This window comes from Ostrea edulis, chromosome 8, assembly GCF_947568905.1.
Source record: "Ostrea edulis chromosome 8, xbOstEdul1.1, whole genome shotgun sequence".
Lineage (NCBI taxonomy): Eukaryota > Metazoa > Mollusca > Bivalvia > Ostreida > Ostreidae > Ostrea > Ostrea edulis.
The window spans coordinates 64,079,298-64,100,085 of NC_079171.1; the positions used below are offsets into that span (position 1 = coordinate 64,079,298).

At 37.0% G+C, this 20,788-nt stretch overlaps 2 protein-coding genes across 3 annotated transcripts in view; one reads left to right on the top strand and one right to left on the bottom strand.

Annotated features, from left to right (window-relative positions):
- The window catches only part of LOC125660925 (sodium-dependent glucose transporter 1A-like), a 210,509-nt gene that overhangs the window by 108,774 nt on the left and 80,947 nt on the right, over positions 1–20,788 (bottom strand). The gene's annotated exons all lie outside the window — the stretch shown is intronic.
- On the top strand, positions 1,795–19,169 carry LOC125662001 (AP-3 complex subunit sigma-1-like). Its single transcript, XM_048894167.2, has 6 exons — positions 1,795–2,018; positions 11,193–11,284; positions 11,665–11,776; positions 14,956–15,027; positions 16,837–16,944; positions 18,861–19,169. Exons 1-6 carry the CDS (start codon positions 1,950–1,952, stop codon positions 18,972–18,974), a joined length of 567 nt encoding a protein of 188 aa, XP_048750124.1. The 5' UTR covers positions 1,795–1,949; the 3' UTR covers positions 18,975–19,169.

The following is a 20,788-nucleotide window of genomic DNA, read 5'->3' on the forward strand; positions in this document are numbered from 1 at the left end:
TATAACTGGAAAATTTATTTTGAACAATATATGACACTGTATTTGTATATGTGTTATGTAATCACTTCTTTCTTTACTTGTATATGTATATGTACATTATTTGTATGTATTTTCATGCAGCCCCTTGAGGGCCCTTCATTGCGGGTACCTGTAAAGTGCGAAACGAAATCGAAACGAAACGAAACGAAATCTACCGAAACGAAACGAAATCTGCCGAAACGAAACGAAACCCACCGAAACGAAACGAAACCTACCGAAACGAAACGAAACATACCGAAACGAAACGAAACAGATTGTATAATCGAACTCTTTTAATTATAATAATTAAAAATGGTATCTTAGGCCCCTGTTAAAGTTTACACATATAAATAAAATTCGCCCCCCCCCCTTTGATGTAGGCTTTCGACTTGACTGATACAAAGTTTTAAAAGTTGGAAGGGGCACAAAGTACATAGATACCATGTGCAATTAGCTTCGGATCCATAAATTTCAGAACGGAAGGTTACAGTCTCACAGGTCAGAAGTCTGGGGAAACACACTAAACGAGGGATGGGGTCGTCGGCGTTGGATCCGCTTTTGGGCATGAATACATGTTTTAGTATTTTTTGCTCTAAAGACAAATATATGTATACATGTGGATATTGTGTATTTGTATGTAGTATATCAAACGGTGGATTCTGAATATGTCCTCCCGTTCTCTTTGTGATTTCTGCTTAAAATTCCCTTGTTCATAAGCCTTTTCAGTTTACAAAATGCCGACCTCCTCCTAATATTATTGCATTAAAAAAATTCCGTTTTCCGTCCCGTTTTCAATTCCCCGTCTTAGCAACACCCAAAATGTATAGAGTTTTTCCATTATTGAAAGTACTCGCACCTCAGCAGTTGGAGATAAAATAAGAGGTTAAGAGCTCTTCCTGCTTTCAATTTTCTCAGACACCAGCTTCTTCAAACAATGTATCTATGCCCAAAGGCGGATCCAACGTCGGCGACCCCACCCCTCGTATAGTGTGTTTCCCCAGATCTCTGAGACTGCAACCCTCGGTTCTGAAATTTATGGATCCGAAACTAATTGTGCATGGCATTTAATCAACTACGGATATGTACTTTGTGCTTACTCCCCCCTTTCCAGCTTTTAAAACTTTGTAACAGTCAAGCCGAAAGCCTACATCAAAGGGGAGGCGAATTTTATTTATATGTGGTAACTTTCACAGGGGCCTAAGATACCATTTTTAATTATTATAATTAAAAGAGTTCGGTTATACAATCTGTTTCGTTTCGTTTCGTTTCGGTGGGTTTCGTTTCGTTTTGGTACATTTCGCTTCGTTTCGGTAGATTTCGTTTCATTTCGTTTCGCACTTTACAGGTACCCCCTTGATTGCATGGAAAATCAGTAGGCCTAAAATATGTTCGTAAAAGTAAAAAAAAATATTCGTAAAACTCTGTTAGCAAATTTACGTAATGCGCTTTGTAATTAATGATATAATGGAGATTTTCAAGAACCACCAAATATATAATATGTAATTGTATATATTAATTAGCCTATGTATATCATCGGAAGTTATTATCAATGTCATAACAGTACATTTGTTATACATTTAAAACCTTTAGTTTGTGACAACCTATTAGATTTTATTATTTTGTATAGTGTACATATGATAAGCCAGAGTAATTTCATTCCTTTCTAATTCTCTTCCTTTTTTCCTATCTTTGAATGAATGCCTATTAGAGTGGATGTGTGAGTAAATGGTAGAGACTTTTTCGGGAAACACTCTTCCATATCATTGCTGATTTGCATGTTATAAAAATATTTCAAACGTTTGTTAGATCTAGATTTACTCAATGTCTTCATTTCACTTCCTGTCACGACACCGACAACTCCCCTCGCATCAATTTTTACACTGAAATACAGTCAAGCGAGTTTAAAATGAGTTGAGAAGTCACCGAGAACCATGATCAAAGCCATTCTCGTTTTCAATAATCACGGAAAGCCTCGGCTTTCCAAATTTTACCAATATTTCGTAAGTCTTTACTTGATGAAAATGTTTTGATTATGGGCATTATCATGTTATTTGATTCGCGATAAAGTGTAAGAGTTATTTGCTCTTTAAATTTGGTTTATTCCGTTAAATTACTATAGGAATATGCAAATTTTCAAACATTTGCATATGGCACAGGTGAAATAAGTATAAATTAAAACAACCTTGTAGGGTGGTGGTGGTGGAGACGGAATAAACTGTATATGCCTGATCATGTGGCGTAACAATGCTCAGATGACGCAGTGAGCGACTTACCAGGGTTTGACACTAAGGCACGTCCGACCGACCGAGTCTACTAAATTATAGGTCCGGTCGGGTAAAATGTCGATTTACTAGTATAGTCCGAATGGTCGTGTTAAAAAAATAAACAAGAAACTTTACTTTAAGATATTTTATTCTTAACTAAAAGAAATATAGGATTAAACATTCTTTTTGAAGAATTTATCGATGTGTAAACTCTGGACATTTTACTCACAAACTGAATAAAAGTGCGAAGCACTTTTATGTTAAGTTTGTAAGTAAAATGTCCAGAGTTTACACATCGATAAATTCTTCAAAAAGAATGTTTGATTCTTATAATTCCAATTCGTTCCCTGCATTATCAACTTCAATAATTTGAATACTTTCCCCGCACTATGTTGTTTGTTTTCAAGCGCGTATGTATACATAGCGTTTTGGGGTTTATTGATGTGTAAATTCTCGTTTAGATTTATCTTTGTCCAATCTAGGGCTGTGCGGTGCACCGAAAATTTCGGTGCACCGCGATTCATACTATTCGATTCGATGCACCGATTACAAATTCCAGATTTCGGTTCGGCTCAGTTTAGATTTTACATACACTGAAAACAACAAATATGGCGTCCGAGTTATGTTCAGAACATGTGGATTTTTATGCAGCATAGATTTAAATCACTACTGTGTTGAGATTTCGCATTTTCACCACTCAGACACCAGCAAAATATGGTCTGTAAGATCAATGCAGTTTATCTTTTTAATGACATATAGCATTTCTGTCAGTGCTGGCGTGAAATCAACATCGTTGATAAGGACACAGATTAAATTATTTGACAGTTAATATGAGAGAGAAGTAAATCAACGAAGGATAGATCAGTTGATGAAATTGTTGAATATTTACATATTAATGAAAACAACATCATATATATTTTCGATTGACGATAGATTTATAATGATTTGTTTGATAATCCTAAAATTATGCAGCACGTTAATATATAAGAAATATGATAGAGTGTCAATGTTTTCTTTTTTTTTTTATCAAAGTTATAATTTGCAGTTACAAATAGATATTGATCTTTACAAATGGCGAATTATAATTATACAAAATTTGAATAAAATGAAATCATGTATGCTACTCATTAAAATTGTAAAATTTTTGTGCTGTCACTAGGTAAATTGGACCTAAAAAGAACCGAATCGAAAAAAACCGAATCGTGCTGTTCTGAATCGAAACCGAACCGAATCGAGTTAACCCTGAATCGTCCCAGCCCTAGTCCAATCAAAACAATTATAATAAATAACATTGGAATTATATAACTGTAAAGAGTTTGCAAGCAATCTTGAACCGTGTGATGGAATAATCTCTATTTTTTAGTTCTAATAAATATGTCACGGTCGGTGTTTTACGACATCTACACGATGTTAATTTTAAACAGTTCATTTGAATTGACTATAATAAAGTGTTTATCAAGTTAATAAATTACGTCGTAAACAACTATTTATCGGTGTTGACATATGTGCGGGAATGTCTCTATATTTAAATACGACTTCTCGTCCTCAAGGAAAGATGTCCCAGGAGAAAAAAAGAAAAGATTAGGAAGAAACAAAGCAGGGCTTATGAAATATAAATTAAATAAAAAGCCGGTTGAGGTCAATTTATACTAAATAGACTAAAGAATATCCGTGACGGGTAGAATTTAAAGAAACAGAAAACGTGTTTGAAAATCAAATTGAATGACGATACTTAGATATTTTTGAGACAATTAAATACGTTTTGGTTCAAACTTAACGCTTGTCATTAAAATGAAGTATTTAAATATGGAGAAACTATCAGTTTTTGTCTGGAAAGTTGGTCAGGGCTAGTGGATATAAAGTCAGGTCTAGTAAAAATCATTTGAAGTAGCCCGACTGGTCTAGAGCTCAAAAAAGTAAATGTCAAACCCTGAACTTACAGACATTTGTTTAATATATACGGTGTGACCGTTGGACCGAGCGAAGTCATTGGCGTGTCCCAAGTGATAATCATAATTCTGTTAAGAACGGTAACATTTTAACACGGTAATATGATTCATTTTAAAAATATATTATTTATGAAATTCCCTTTGCACTAAACGCTCAGTGACATCTAAATATTAAAGGGGGATATATGAGGATAATTACAGGATCCGCCTATTCCTTTACCGCGGGGAATATAACGCCAGCCGACATAAACCATGCATGGCCATCAGCTTCTTCGTCTTTCAAATAAAACAGTTACAAACAACAATACATCCCGTTTGCAATATTAAAAAAATAGCTAAAACTAAACGAAAACTAACCAAGAAATTCAATGTGGTAAAAAGGTCCGCGTAAATATCGTATATTTTTATTTAAGGTAATTCGTGAAATCGTTCATCTATTTAGTCGTATTACTTTTTTTTCTATTTGATGATTGGCTAAAAACTGTAACAACAATAATTATACCATTCATTGTTAACAAACTGAATGTTTGAATTACAAATTGCATGTCTGTCTTGTATTTTTGCTATTCAAGATCAAAATGCGAATAACTGTAGAAGCAACTAATGAACAAAACAATATGGCGGCACCCATATGGATCACAACATTTTCAGTGAACGTATGTAGAGATTATCTCTATTCCTTTGCTGATTTTCTCATTTTTTCCTATGCATACATGTTACCTTTAGAGCCTTGCTTCACGGAGGGGCCTATGGCCCGTCCGAGCTTTGCTCGGTATTATGGTCAGTTAATGTTAATGTCATTGGATGTAGGCACCTAAAGGTCACTTCGTATGTGTTGATAGAGGAGTGGTTCTGTTTTGATCTAGGAATTTTTTTTTTTTTTTTTTTTTTTTTTTTTATACAACTTATTGATAAAATTTTGGGTGCCTGTGCAGATGCATTTGTAAACATTTTGACATGCTGTATCAGTCAGGTGTTAAATGGTCGCTGGTGGTCAGGGATCTCAGATCTGAAGGCTGACGGACATACTTATTTATGTATTCATCAATCAAGGGGGCATATGTAGTTTTAACAATTAACATAACAACTAAAAGTACAGGTCAAGCCTGTTGCATTTTACTGAACGCATTTGTAATAAACATATCAAATCGAAAATTGAGGCAATGAATCAAACATTGAATTGAGTGTTTATATTGAAAAGTATCGATAATTCGGTGAATTGTTTCAGCCCTACTATATGGGTGATCAATAACTGGTACAATGTACTGATGAACAGTATCATCTCTGATAGGGCGATATATTACAATATCATATCACAAAATTTACAATGACAAAATATTCTTGAAAATATAAAAGTCTTTTTAGTTATAAATCTTTAACTTTTTATTTGTAAATAAGAGAATTTTTCTTAATATAAATAATTATATAAAGAATTTAAATTATAACCTGTTCATTTCAAAGTACATGCACTATCTTAAATGCTTTAACCTTTTTTATGTCTGAAAATCAGAAAATGTTTAAACGGAAAAACCTATAAAAAAGTCTGTTGCAATACAATGTTACACTATGATATTGATATTATTGCCCTGCCCTATTTCCCAATGCCAAATACTATCTTTTTTTCCCCATTTTAAGGTTGAAAGTATCTTTGGATATGCACGGCTGATCTCGTCTTCTACTCATCACATGAGGTCAGCCGTGGGTATCCGACGAGGACTAAAAGATGCCTATCAACAAACTGCGATGACATTGTAATTCGAGGTTCCTAATTCATCTGAGGCATCCAATTTCTTCACTTCCTTTTGAATAGAAAGGAGACATAAAAAAATGATGCACATTTGTAAAATGTTTATTTGTTTATCCCTTAACATATGGTCTATTTGGAGTTGATTTGAAAATAAATGCTATTTGTTTATCTTACAGAAAATTATCAATTTGTTCTAGTTTCATGCTATTTTGAATGGGCATGGGGCCAAAAATAAAAATTGATTTGTTTGATGTACTCCGACCGACCTATCAAATTTGCTCCTACTCAATCATTTTTTTCAGCAATTTAATTTTTTTTTTTTACTTTTTGGTTTCCCTGAAAAATAGAAATTTCTCCTTATTTTAAAAGAAAATTTAGAAATTTACATGATGTTAAGAAAAACCCTACCTACCGACCCACCTTGAAAAACGTGGGTCGGAGTACATCAAACAAGAATATTTTTAATGATGGTCTGGGGTACCATTCTGAAAATAGTAGAAAATCAGTGATTTTTTAAGGCCCATTTAGGGTCCGAATTTCGGCCCTTTGCCCTCCTAAAAATTTAATTATTGTGGATATTTTATTTATGCAGGTAAAGTAATTGATGGTGTTTTAGTTCCTCTCCTGTGGTTTAGTATATTTAGTTATGTGATATGTTCCTGTTGTTGTTAGAGCACCTAACTAGAGGTCCTGTCTGTGATTGTTAGAGCACCGAACTAGAGATCCTGTCTGTGATTGTTAGAGCACCTAACTAGAGGTCCTGTCTGTGATTGTTAGATCACCTAACTAGAGGTCCTGTCTGTGATTGTTAGAGCACCTAACTAGAGGTCCTGTCTGTGATTGTTAGATCACCTAACTAGAGGTCCTGTCTGTGATTGTTAGATCATCTAACTAGAGATCCTGTCTGTTGTTGTTAGAGCACCTAACTAGAGGTCCTGTCTGTGATTGTTAGATCACCGAACTAGAGGTCCTGTCTGTGATTGTTAGAGCACCTAACTAGAGATCCTGTCTGTGATTGTTAGAACACCTAACTAGAGGTCCTGTTTGTGATTGTTAGAGCACCTAACTAGAGGTCCTGTCTGTGATTGTTAGTTCACCTAACTAGAGGTCCTGTCTGTGATTGTTAGTTCACCTAACTAGAGGTCCTGTCTGTGATTGTTAGATCACCTAACTAGAGATCCTGTCTGTGATTGTTAGTTCACCTAACTAGAGATCCTGTCTGTGATTGTTAGAACACCTAACTAGAGGCCCTGTCTGTGATTGTTAGATCACTTAACTAGAGGTCCTGCCTGTGGTTGTTAGATCATCTAACTAGAGATCCTGTCTGTGATTGTTAGAGCACCTAACTAGAGGTCCTGTCTGTGATTGTTAGAGCACCTAACTAGAGGTCCTGTCTGTGGTTGTTAGAGCACCTAACTAGAGGTCCTGTCTGTGATTGTTAGTTCACCTAACTAGAGGTCCTGTCTGTGATTGTTAGATCACCTAACTAGAGATCCTGTCTGTGATTGTTAGTTCACCTAACTAGAGATCCTGTCTGTGATTGTTAGAACACCTAACTAGAGGCCCTGTCTGTGATTGTTAGATCACTTAACTAGAGGTCCTGCCTGTGGTTGTTAGATCATCTAACTAGAGGTCCTGTCTGTGATTGTTAGAACACCTAACTAGAGATCCTGTCTGTGATTGTTAGAACACCTAACTAGAGGTCCTGTCTGTGATTGTTAGAGCACCTAACTAGAGGCCCTGTCTGTGATTGTTAGATCACTTAACTAGAGGTCCTGCCTGTGGTTGTTAGATCATCTAACTAGAGGCCCTGTCTGTGATTGTTAGAGCACCTAACTAGAGGCCCTGTCTGTGATTGTTAGAGCACCTAACTAGAGGTCCTGTCTGTGGTTGTTAGAGCACCTAACTATAGATCCTGTCTGTGATTGTTAGAGCACCTAACTAGAGATCCTGTCTGTGATTGTTAGAGCACCTAACTAGAGGTCCTGTCTGTGGTTGTTAGAGCACCTAACTAGAGGTCCTGTCTGTGATTGTTAGATCACTTAACTAGAGGTCCTGCCTGTGGTTGTTAGATCATCTAACTAGAGGCCCTGTCTGTGATTGTTAGAGCACCTAACTAGAGGCCCTGTCTGTGATTGTTAGAGCACCTAACTAGAGGTCCTGTCTGTGGTTGTTAGAGCACCTAACTAGAGATCCTGTCTGTGATTGTTAGAGCACCTAACTAGAGATCCTGTCTGTGATTGTTAGAGCACCTAACTAGAGGTCCTGTCTGTGGTTGTTAGAGCACCTAACTAGAGGTCCTGTCTGTGATTGTTAGATCACTTAACTAGAGGTCCTGTCTGTGGTTGTTAGATCATCTAACTAGAGGCCCTGTCTGTGATTGTTAGAGCACCTAACTAGAGGTCCTGTCTGTGGTTGTTAGAGCACCTAACTAGAGACCCTGTCTGTGATTGTTAGAGCACCTAACTAGAGGTCCTGTCTGTGGTTGTTAGAGCACCTAACTAGAGATCCTGTCTGTGATTGTTAGAGCACCTAACTAGAGATCCTGTCTGTGATTGTTAGAGCACCTAACTAGAGGTCCTGTCTGTGGTTGTTAGAGCACCTAACTAGAGGTCCTGTCTGTGATTGTTAGATCACTTAACTAGAGGTCCTGTCTGTGGTTGTTAGATCATCTAACTAGAGGCCCTGTCTGTGATTGTTAGAGCACCTAACTAGAAGTCCTGTCTGTGGTTGTTAGAGCACCTAACTAGAGACCCTGTCTGTGATTGTTAGAGCACCTAACTAGAGGTCCTGTCTGTGATTGTTAGAGCACCTAACTAGAGATCCTGTCTGTGATTGTTAGAGCACCTAACTAGAGGTCCTGTCTGTGGTTGTTAGAGCACCTAACTAGAGGTCCTGTCTGTGATTGTTAGAGCACCTAACTAGAGGTCCTGTCTGTGGTTGTTAGAGCACCTAACTAGAGGTCCTGTCTGTGATTGTTAGAGCACCTAACTAGAGGTCCTGTCTGTGATTGTTAAATCACCTAACTAGAGGTCCTGTCTGTGATTGTTAGATCATCTAACTAGAGGTCCTGTCTGTGGTTGTTAGATCATCTAACTAGAGGTCCTGTCTGTGGTTGTTAAATCACCTAACTAGAGGTCCTGTTTGCGGTTCTGGTCAAACCTGGGTATGATTTTGTTGTAGTATAGTATTAGGTAGCCTAAAACTCAATCTAATTAAAATCAGACTTGTTAGATCCGCGCCGTATACTTTGCGGAAGAAGATTTGACATGCTCGACTAGGGGTCATGTTCATGTGAACTTTATGTCAGCCAATCAGCGCGTCGCCTATGAAATCATTGGTGTTCACAATTCAAGGAAAATGGTTGCAATTGTTTGATTTGAAAGAAAACACATCGCAGTTAGATGTGACATCACAATGCAACATTTACGTCGACTGGCATTATATTCTTTGCGTTAATTCAGTAAACCATCTTGAAAACTATTCAAATCGTACCCATCCCTATTCATACATAAATCGCAATTCACAATTAATTTAATTTGAGTGTGATTTATATCATACGTTTTGTTGTTTGTATGAATGAAATAGATTAGGCATTATTGCGAAAGTTTAAAATTCCTTATGTAAGAATATACAATTTTATAATGTGGAATAAAGTTCGTGGGAGAGAGATTACGGCAACTTGTTTACAAATTGCTGGGAACCGCCTAAGTAGCCATCATTGTCTGTATGGCACAATCTGACTGGCTGATAGTTCTCATGAATATTCCAAGCCAAAGGTCATGCGGACGTGACCTATCGGGTTATATCAGATCCTATTGTAGTGATAGTGAGGGTATTTTAGGAACTGATTTTAATTAGATTGCCTAAAACTTCTCATCTTTTGTTCTGTTTTTGTCTCAGTATAGGTATTAGATTGCCTAAAACTTCTCCATCTTTTGTCCCGTGAGGATCCAGGTTAGAATAGGTCCTCAGTACCCCTTGCTTGTTGTTAGAGGCGACTAAATGGGCCGGTCCTTCACGCGGCTGAGTTAAGTCTTTCCTCATAAATACCAGTGCTGTGAAAAATGTACTTTACCGCACTGGCACATTACGTGACGTCACAATGAAAAATACGTCATGATGAAGGTCATGACGTATATATCTACATTCCTTTTGCGGTTGGAAATGTCAAAATATTTTTCCGTTATTTACCACCGCGTCAAACAATAAACTGCAATCGTGTAAAGTTTCTGTCAAATGGGTTATATCAATTCTCTTTGATATTGAAATATTTTCAATTTCTTCTTTATATAACTTACATGCTAAAGTAATATCCATATTATATTGTGATCTTGATATCGCCCCTAATCTGCACGTATATAGCGACTTTCACAATGAACTCATTTGCATAAACAGGGTTTCCATACATACAAATTTCATCATTGGTACAACACCCCGAGGTTTTTGAGTGAAAGATATTTGATTTATGTGACAAGTGAACTTCAGTGCAAAAGGAAAGTTAGGGGAGCAAGTTGTGGCTTCAACAGAAAACATGTTTTTCAGGCTAAATTGAACTTCGTATATGCAAAAATCGCCGCATCTTGCATATTCAATGCAAAATTTAGACATGGTACAAGTCACGATAAATTTGCTCTCATCACTTTTCAAATTAAGAAATTAATATGTTTTGAAGTAATATTAACTTCAACTTGCATTGATATCTGGATATCGTGCCAATGGAATGATTTATACATACATGGTACGATTTTATCTTGATATTTGATCACGTGATATACAGCTGATGTAGAGACTGTCGGTCTGGTGAAAAATGTATGGGAGGTCAATATGCACTTAATTATATATACATATTTTTTTGTATATAAGGGTTGTGTGTACAGAATTTGTCAAAAATTGATCTGTTTATAATGCTTTTTTCCTCTGACATATTTCTATGGCTGTACTTAACACAACTGCGCAGCTGAGACCATAAAAACTGAGGTCCCGTGTCACAGCAGGTGTGGCATAATAAAGATCCCTCCCTGCTCAATGGCCACAAGCGCCGAGCATAGGCCTAAATTTTGCAGCCCTTCACTGGCAATGGTGACGTCTTCATATGAGTGAAATATTCTCGAGAGGGACGCTAATTCAATCAATCAATCTCCACCTTTAGGTCTGTTTTTGTCTCAGTGTTAGGTACATGTACCCTGAAACTTCTCCATCTTTTGTTCGCAGCAGGAAGACGTTCAGCAGCAGATCATCAGAGAGACATTTCACCTGGTGTCCAAGCGGGATGAGAACGTCTGCAATTTTTTGGAGGGAGGAACGTATGAGATTAATTTTATTTTTGACGTAAACATGTAAATTTGTAATGCATTGTGAGAGTATTCAATATTGATCCAATCTTGTGAATAATCTGAGTACAGAGGTTATATTCTGGTTACTAGGCGACTTGCTCACACTGATGTACAGGAACAGGAATTGAGGAGTTGCACTGTATATTATATTTTAGACATGCATGTATTGAACATTTGACCTGGACTTTTCCGACCTATTTTTAGTTCAATCGGAGGATCTGACTACAAGATAATATACAGACATTATGCTACCCAGTTCTTCGTTTTCTGTTTTTAGTTTAATCGGAGGATCTGACTACAAGATAATATACAGACATTATGCTACCCTGTTCTTCGTTTTCTGTTTTTAGTTTAATCGGAGGATCTGACTACAAGATAATATACAGACATTATGCTACCCTGTTCTTCGTTTTCTGCGTGGATTCTTCAGAGAGTGAGCTGGGAATCCTAGATTTAATACAGGTTGGTATGATATACCAAAATATTGATGTCATTCATCACATAATGAGAAGGCAAGGTAGTATTTACACTTTGGAAGTAGTGGTGAGGTGGGGGGGGGGGGGGGGGGGGGGGGGAGTGGATGGGTGTTAGGGATCTGACACTTTGTGAGTGAGGGTGGGGGGTAGGGGATCACCTCTATCAAATTTATTGTTGCAATTTTACATTTAAATATTCAATATTACAATTATAGATTTAATGTTACATTAATAGATTCAATATTACATTAATAGATGATAGATTCGATATTACATTGATAGATTCAATATTACATTGATATATTCAATATTACATTAATAGATTCAATACTATATTTAAAGATTCAATATTATATTAATAGATTCAATTTTACTTTAATAGATTCAATATTACATTTATTGATTTAATATTACATTAATAGATTCAATATTACATTTATAGATTCAATATTACATTAATAGATTCAATATTCAGGCAACGAAATTAAGGGGAAATACTCGCTAAATGCGAGTTAAAAATTGAAATTGCGAGTGAAAAATCACAAGTGATCGCAACTTTTTGCGAGTGAAAAAAGCCCCGATCTTTTTTCCGGATTTCCTTGGTTTATTGGCTGTACTTTGAAGTTTACTATAATTTTGTCATGTGCGTAGAAACGCTTTACAGAATGAATATACAAGTATTGAAAAAGTAAAAGTAGATCGAATAAATAACCAAGGCCAAGGTCATCCCAGTCGGTGATGTCGAAGATGGCCTACTTCATGCACACTTCGGGCGTCTCAGAGACGTCTGATTTAAATAGCAAACATGTTGATCTCGTCCGTGTTAACATGAAACAACACATGAAAGTGTTAGTGGCACCGCTTCACGCGGTGTCCGTCTGTAGTCTATAATCAAACGCGGGGTTTTATTTCAACTAGAATTTTTTAGATGAAATTTCCAAAAGTTTTGAACATATAGTTTGAATTGGCGCAAACAGTCTTCAAGATTTCAAACCACATGATGTTGTAAATAGGAGGTAGATCTCTGGATAGCAAGTTCGCCGCACAAGTGTACCCTATAGCCCTCATCATGCACCAATGGTGATTGTATGTTGTCAGATAATTCATTAAATTCTAAATAAAAGAATTCTCAATAGTATTTCTATTATTGCACTTTAAAGAAGATTTTCCCTATATTTTGATATAGATACATGCATGATTTCTTAAATTCCTGTAATTTAAAAACAGCAATCGATTGAAAAATGCTAGTAAAAGCTCAATTTTGCTAGTTGGAAAATAATCCACTAGCTAAAATTTGCTAGTAGTGAAAAAAGTTAATTTCGATCCCTGAATATTACATTAATAGATTCAATATTACATTTATAGATTCAATTTTACTTTAATAGATTCAATATTTAATAGATTCAATATTACATTAATAGATTCAATATTACATTGATAGATTCAATATTACATTAGTAAATTCAATATTACATTAATAGATTCAATATTACATTAATAGATTCAATGTTACATTAATAGATTCAATATTACATTAACAGATTCAATGTTACATTAATAGATTCAATATTACATTAATAGATTCAATATTACAATAATAGATTCAATATTACATTCAATATCAGACAATGATCATGTTTATAGATTTGTCTAGTTGTTAGATAAACTACTAGGGCTACTGGTCATACATTGTCTAAAGCCTACTGTGTTGTTAGCAAGTACATTTATTTTGGCTCACAAGACTTTCTGATTGAGTCTATCTGACGTCTGATTGAGTTTATCTGATTGAGTCTATCTGATTGAGTCTATCTGATTGAGTCTATCTGACGTGTGTCATCAAACTTGTTCACTTCCTCTCTAGAACAACTGAAAGTTTCAGACAAGCTTACCACTGGAACGGCAGGTGTGACCAGTCAACAGGGGATGCTTACTCCTCCTAGGTGTGTCCAGGGGTCCGTGTTTGCCCAATTTATTTTGTATTGCTTATGGGAGTTATGAGATTGATCACTGTTCGTTATCTTCGCCTTTCATTGAACATACAGGGGGCACTCACTCGGTGGATAGTGTTTTATATGGGGAAGATAAATCTCCACAGGTTAGCAGTGTGGTCTGTGGGCCTCTTGTTATTCTTTGTTTGAGATGACCATGGGCCTCTTGTTAGCTCACCTGATGAAAATGCTCAAGTGAGCTTTTCTGATCACCCGTTGTCCACTGTCTGTCTGTAAACTTTTCATACTTTTGACTTCTTCAGAACCACTGGACGAATTTCAACCAAACTAGGTACAAATCTTCCTTTGGTAAAGGGGATTCAAGTTTGATCAAATGAAGGACCATGCCCCTTCAAAGGGGAGATAATCGCAAAAATGCAGAAATATGGTGGGGTCAATTTTAAAAATCTTCTTCTCAAGAACCACTGAGCTAGAAAAGCTGAAATTTACATAAAAACTTCTTGACATAGTGGAGATTCAAGTTTGTTAACATCATGATCCCTAGGGGTAGGTTGTTGCCACAATAGGGGACAAATTTTTTCATGTGTATATTTAGGGAAAATCTTTAAAAATCTTCTTCTCAAGAACCACTGGGCCATAAGAGTGGAAATTTACCTGAAAGCTTTCTGGTATAAAGTAAATTCAAGTTTGCTCAGATCATGCCCCCCTGGTGTAGGACAGGGCCACTGTAGGGGATCAAAGTTTTACATAGAAATATATGGGGAAAATCATGAACCACGGGACTAGAAAAGCTGATATTTACATGGAAGTTTCTTGACTTTGTGCAGTTCAATTTTGTTAAAATCATGGCCCCTAGGGGTAGGTCGGGGCTACAATATGGGATCAAAGATTTACATGGGAATATATAGGGAAAAATCCTCTTTTCAAGAACAACTGGGCCAGCAAAGTTTACATTTTCATGAAAGGTTCCTTACATATAACACATATTCAAGTTTGTTAAAATCATTCCCCCCGGGGGTAGGATGGGGCCACAATAGGGGATCAAAGTTTTACATACAAATATATAGGGAAAATCTTTGAATATGGGCCAAGGTGACTCAGGTGAGCATGGGCGTCTTGTTCCATGTCTGATATGAACATACCATATATATGTTGTTGTTCTATGTTTGTGGTGAGTTTTGACGGTGGATTTTAATCATTGTGCTTTTATTTTTAGGTTTTTGTGGAAACACTGGACAAATGTTTTGAGAATGTTTGTGAGTTGGATCTCATCTTCCATGTGGACAGGGTGAGTGCCTGTACATTGTCGCATGCCACAGCTCAAGCGTATTCTCCTCGAGTGCCTGTATATCGTCGTATGCCACGGCTCAAACGTATTCTCTTCACCCCTTTCACGCGTGGCTCTCTGCGTGACAATTTCTTTGTCTTAGCCGTGGTTTGTGTCAATGTGGCTGTACAGTTGACCATTTTCTATGAACATATGTAGGACATAGTAGTGGGGTCATCTCAAAAACCGAAAATATGTAGGACATAGTGGGGATATCTCAAAATCCGAAAATATGTAGGACTTAGTGGGGTCATCTCAAAATCCGAAAATATGTAGGACATAGTAGTGGGGTCATCTCAAAATCCGAAAATATGTAGGACATAGTAGTGGGATCATCTCAAAATCCGAAAATATGTAGGACATAGTAGTGGGATCATCTCAAAATCCGAAAATATGTAGGACATAGTAGAGGGGTCATCTCATGTAGGACATAGTAGTACAGAGTAGTGGTGCCATCTCAAAATCCAAAAATATTATTTTTAAAACTTTGATTTTCATTAAACAAATCATGATAATGTTAACCATTGATTTATAGCTCACTCGTTGATCAGGTAACACATTGCCTTTGATCTGCATCCGTCATCATGCATCATCCATCAACAATTGAATATTTTTAACTTCTTGATGTATACTAATTGCAAGTCTGCAGCTCTCTGAGAAAATATTGGGACAGAACAGAGAGCTACTGATCCACTTCTTATAAAAACCGTTGATTTACGGCACAGAAAAATCTGTGCACGGTTGATGCCTTATATCAATGTATTCTTGCATTGCCATCTCATGAATTTCATATAAAAAAATTTTAAAAATATTTTCCTTCTATTCTTGCGTTCAAACACAAATTCTAATATTAATTAAAGCCCCATACGATCCGAAAACACAGTTTCAAATGAGTTTGTTTGTTGATGTAGCTATGTTAGGTAGTCAGGCAAACTTTTATCACAGTCTTCATGAAAACATTTAAAACTTGCTGGCCAGTCGGACCAGTGAACTGTCTGAATTTACTGGCCCACAGTGAAATTTACTGGCCCCTTAAATTTTCATTTATTTATCACATACATTATGGAATGCATTGTAAAATTGTACAATTAATTTACTGAAACTATGGTTATTACTCGTATCCATATCCACCCTAAGACATCCTTTCTGTCGATACCAGAAAAACAACACCGTACACAGTATTTTCTCTCTCTTCGCCCGCAAACAACGAGACTACAAATCCATGTATTTTTCACAAATATGAAAACAGCCCAAGTGCACCTTAGGAAGTAGCTTTCTCTATTAACATCAAATGTAAACGATTATTTCTATAAACTATAGAAATTGCATAAAATCAGAGATAACTGCAATTGTTGAAGTTCATTTTAATTGGACAATGCCATAAAGCAGCAATTAACGGTGTGCGGTGCGATACATAACGCGGCCATTTGGTTTCTACAAGTTGTTCGTTTAATATTCACGTGATCAACGTACAAGTTATCTTGACAATTACAAGTATAGTTATGGTTCTTTACGAAATAAACAGACCACAATGTCCAAACACTTACTTTATGTGCTATTTTTTTTTATTTTGATGGTAAATTTAAGCAAATACGGCATTTAGAATATCTAAATCCAACATTATGTTTAATGTGACTTACAAGAAGTCTACAAGCCCATTGGAATTCCTGATTTTTAATTTTCACTGATCCGACCATAAAATTCACTGGCCTCGGGTCTTCGGACCACTGAGTTTTCGTGAAGACTGTTATCAGGTTTTTTTTTTGACAGGTACACAACATTTTATCGGAGCTTGTGATGGGAGGAATGGTTCTGGAGACTAACATGTCAGAAATCCTGACCAGAACAGAGGAACAGAGCAAACTGGAAAAATCAGAGGTATAGTGCAAGGGGCAGGGCTGAAATAAATGTCATCCACATTGGTGCAGATCGTGATTCATCTCTGCCTTGATAAATTTAGATGTATCACAATATTGATTATTGCAAAATTTGTTTGGAGTACAATTATCAATGTCACCTGTTAGAATAGCGAAAAAGGATATGTCATCTTAATTACGTAAAAATAATGATAAATTAGATGTTTAAGATATTCAGTGGAAAGATGGAGGAGTGGCTTTACTCCCTAGTAATTTTTTACAGGGGGTCCAACATGTACTAGGTCTTAACATTTAGTATTTTGCTAAAAAAATTAAAAAAAAATATTTATATGAATATATTTATTTTTGTGCCCTCCTCCCCCCTGTTTTTACTGTCCATGTGTGAGAGATTAACATACTCAGTGGCAGATCCAGAAATTTCTGAACAAAGGGAAGGGGCACTGAACAAGGGGAGGGGCTCTGAACAAGGGGGAGGGGCACTGAACAAGGGGGAGGGGCACTGAACAAGGGTTTGGGCAGGAAATGGTGAGGTTTATGGGGGCTGTCTTGAGGCCCCCAGTTGGACTAAGGCAAATAGGCACAGAAAAAACAGACTTTTGCAAAAAAAAAGTGCGACGTTGGTGGCCTTGTGGTTAGGCTGTCAGACTCTCGTCCGAAAGGTCGTGGGTTCAAGTCCTAGCTGTGGCAGGGCCGACGTTGTGTCCTTGGGAAAGGCGCTTTACACGAATTTCCTCACTTCACCCAAGTGTAAAAAGGGTGCCTGGCTATAGACAGTGAGAGATACTGTTAGAATGTTAGTGCTCTAGCGCTTGTAACGGCAGCTTGCACTGTATGCTTCCTAGGAGGCTGAGAAAGTTCTAGATTGATATAAGGTCTGTCGGGGTAATAATGTATTGTAAAGCGCTTTGAACAGCATATGCTGAAAAAGCGCTATGTAGAAACCAATCGCCATATTATCATTATGTATATATCTTAGTGTTTTTTGACACATTTCTATAAAAAATGGATCATATTTGTGAGAGGGGGATGTGCCTGCTGTACTGATCCACACCTGACTCTTGTGAGAATCAGAAAATGTAGGAAAACCTACGTGTTGTTGAAATTCCAACATCTGATGAATACAGTGAAATGAGAGACATTTTGTCTTATTAAAAAAAAAATATATATATATACACGTCCAGTTCAATTGGTGGGGAAATTGTGATGAAGATGATCAAACCTTTTTGGCTCTGTACAACCTTGTGGTTGTCCGCGGCTTGGTGTGACATTGTATGGATTGTGGTTTTCCGCGGCTCGGTACGACATGGTATGGATTGTGGTTGTATTCCGCAGCTCGGTATGACATTGTATGGATTGTGGTTGTCTGCGGCTCGGTATGACATTGTATGGATTGTGGTTGTATCCTGCGGCTCAGTATGACATTGTATGGATTGTGGTTGTATTTCACGGCTCGGTATGACATTGTATGGATTGTGGTTGTATTCCGCGGCTCGGTATGACATTGTATGGATTGTGGTTGTATTTCGCTGCTCGGTACGACATTGTATGGATTGTGGTTGTATTTCGCTGCTCGGTACGACATTGTATGGATTGTAGTTGTATTTCGCGGCTCGGTATGACATTGTATGGATTGTGGTTGTCTGCGGCTCAGTATGACATTGTATGGATTGTTGTTGTATTCCGTGGCTCGGTATGACATTGTATGGATTGTGGTTGTATTCCGCGGCTAGGTATGACATTGTATGGATTGTGGTTGTCTGCGGCTCAGTATGACATTGTATGGATTGTGCTTGTATTTTGTAGCTTGGTATGACATTGTATGGATTGTGGTTGTATTCCGCGGCTAGGTATGACATTGTATGGATTGTGGTTGTATTCCGCGGCTCGGTATGATATTGTTTGTGGTTGTATTTTCAGGCTGGAATTACTGCTGCGCCAGCTCGAGCCGTTTCTGCCATGAAGGACATGAATCTGCCACAGAAAATCAAAGACATTAAACTTCCCGATCTCCCAAATATTCTGAAGAACTGATCACATTCACGTCGTCATCTTCTATCAGCTGTCCTGACTAATCAGTCGTGACCCGTTATCTTCATGTCAGTGTTGTGAAGTTAGCCGTCAATATAAAGACAACGCGGAGACAATATTTTATAAAGAATATTATTTTACTGTTGTAATGTTAGCCCTGATGTAGATCTATGTCAGAATAAAAGTCTGGATGTGAAAGAGAGGGGTATGTTGTTTTATTGATGCACTTCAGTAGATAAATGTGTATAATGATAAATTATAGACAGATTGTACAGCGACACGCTTCAGTAGATAAATGTGTATAATGATAAATTATAGACAGATTGTACAGCGACACGCTTCAGTAGATAAATATGTATAATGATAAATTATAGACAGATTGTACAGCGACACACTTCAGTAGATAAATGTATATAGTGATAAATTATAGACTGATGCTGTATATATGGTTATGTTTACCAAACAAAATCTGACCACAACATCTATTATAGGTTTGTGAAACCAGTATATAGACTGTGTCAGACAATGAGAGATGTTTTGTACCAATGGCTTTTGTCATGTTAATCTATATACTACTCAACATGAGGATCGTTATATAGTCTCAGGGCTTAGTTTTGTCATGCTAATCTACATACTATTCAACATGAGGATCATTACATAGTCTCAGGGCTTAGTTTTATCATGTTAATCTTGTTACATAGTCTCAGGGCTGAGGTTCTGATTTGCCTCAGGGCTGAGGTTCTCATTAGTCTCAGGGCTGAGGTTCTGATTAGTCTCGGGGCTGAGGTTCTGATTTGTCTCAGGGCTGAGGCTCTGATTAGTTTCGGGGCTGAGGTTCTGATTTGTCTCAGGGCTGAGGTTCTGATTAGTCTCGGGGCTGAGGTTCTGATTTGTCTCAGGGCTGAGGCTCTGATTAGTCTCGGGGCTGAGGTTCTGATTAGTCTCGGGGCTGAGGCTCTGATTAGTCTCGGGGCTGAGGTTCTGATTTGCCTCAGGGCTGAGGCTCAGATTTGTCTCAGGGCTGCGGTTCTGATTTGTCTCAGGGCTGAGGTTCTGATTAGTCTCGGGGCTGAGGTTCTGATTTTTAAAGTTAACAAAATGTGAATGTGAAACAATGATGGCAGCGAACTAATTCTGGTAAATAACTAAAGGAATACATACCTAGAGTAGGCACGTGGCTACACATATTTTTCTTTCATTTTCAAAACATATTTCTGTCTGTATTAAATGTTGCAAAATATAAGATGTTCTAGTTTTTAAAATCGGATATAAATTTTTTATTCCTTTGGGCCTTTTCTTTTTATAATGTATTCTAGACTACATGATATAAATAATGGTGATACATGTATCACAGTGACTCATTCGACTCGGTATAAAATTCTTTAGAGTACAATATCTAATGCCTATTGTAATTATTGTGATGCTCAGAGTAGTGCAAACGATCCTAATATTACAAAATTTCACGGAGGCGACCCTCCCCCCCACCCCCACCCCCCACAGGCGCTTTACGCCTTGGTAAAACTTTCATCTTGTGGGCCTACACTTTGAAATAGTCCTAGCCACCCCACTGGAATAGCATTACAAGCATTCAAAAATTATGGTCAAGGTGAAAGTTTTTCAAAATATGGTCTACTTTCTACAATAAAGTTATGGCCAAGATTATAAGATTTTGCGGACAGACAGACCAAAAACTACATCTTGATTAAAAATATGTTTTTGATCTAACACCAGCCTTTTCATTTTTATTGTCATTATAAACAATGGGCAAAGGGCTATAACTCTTACATTGCTTTGGTTACTCAAGTTTCATACACCCT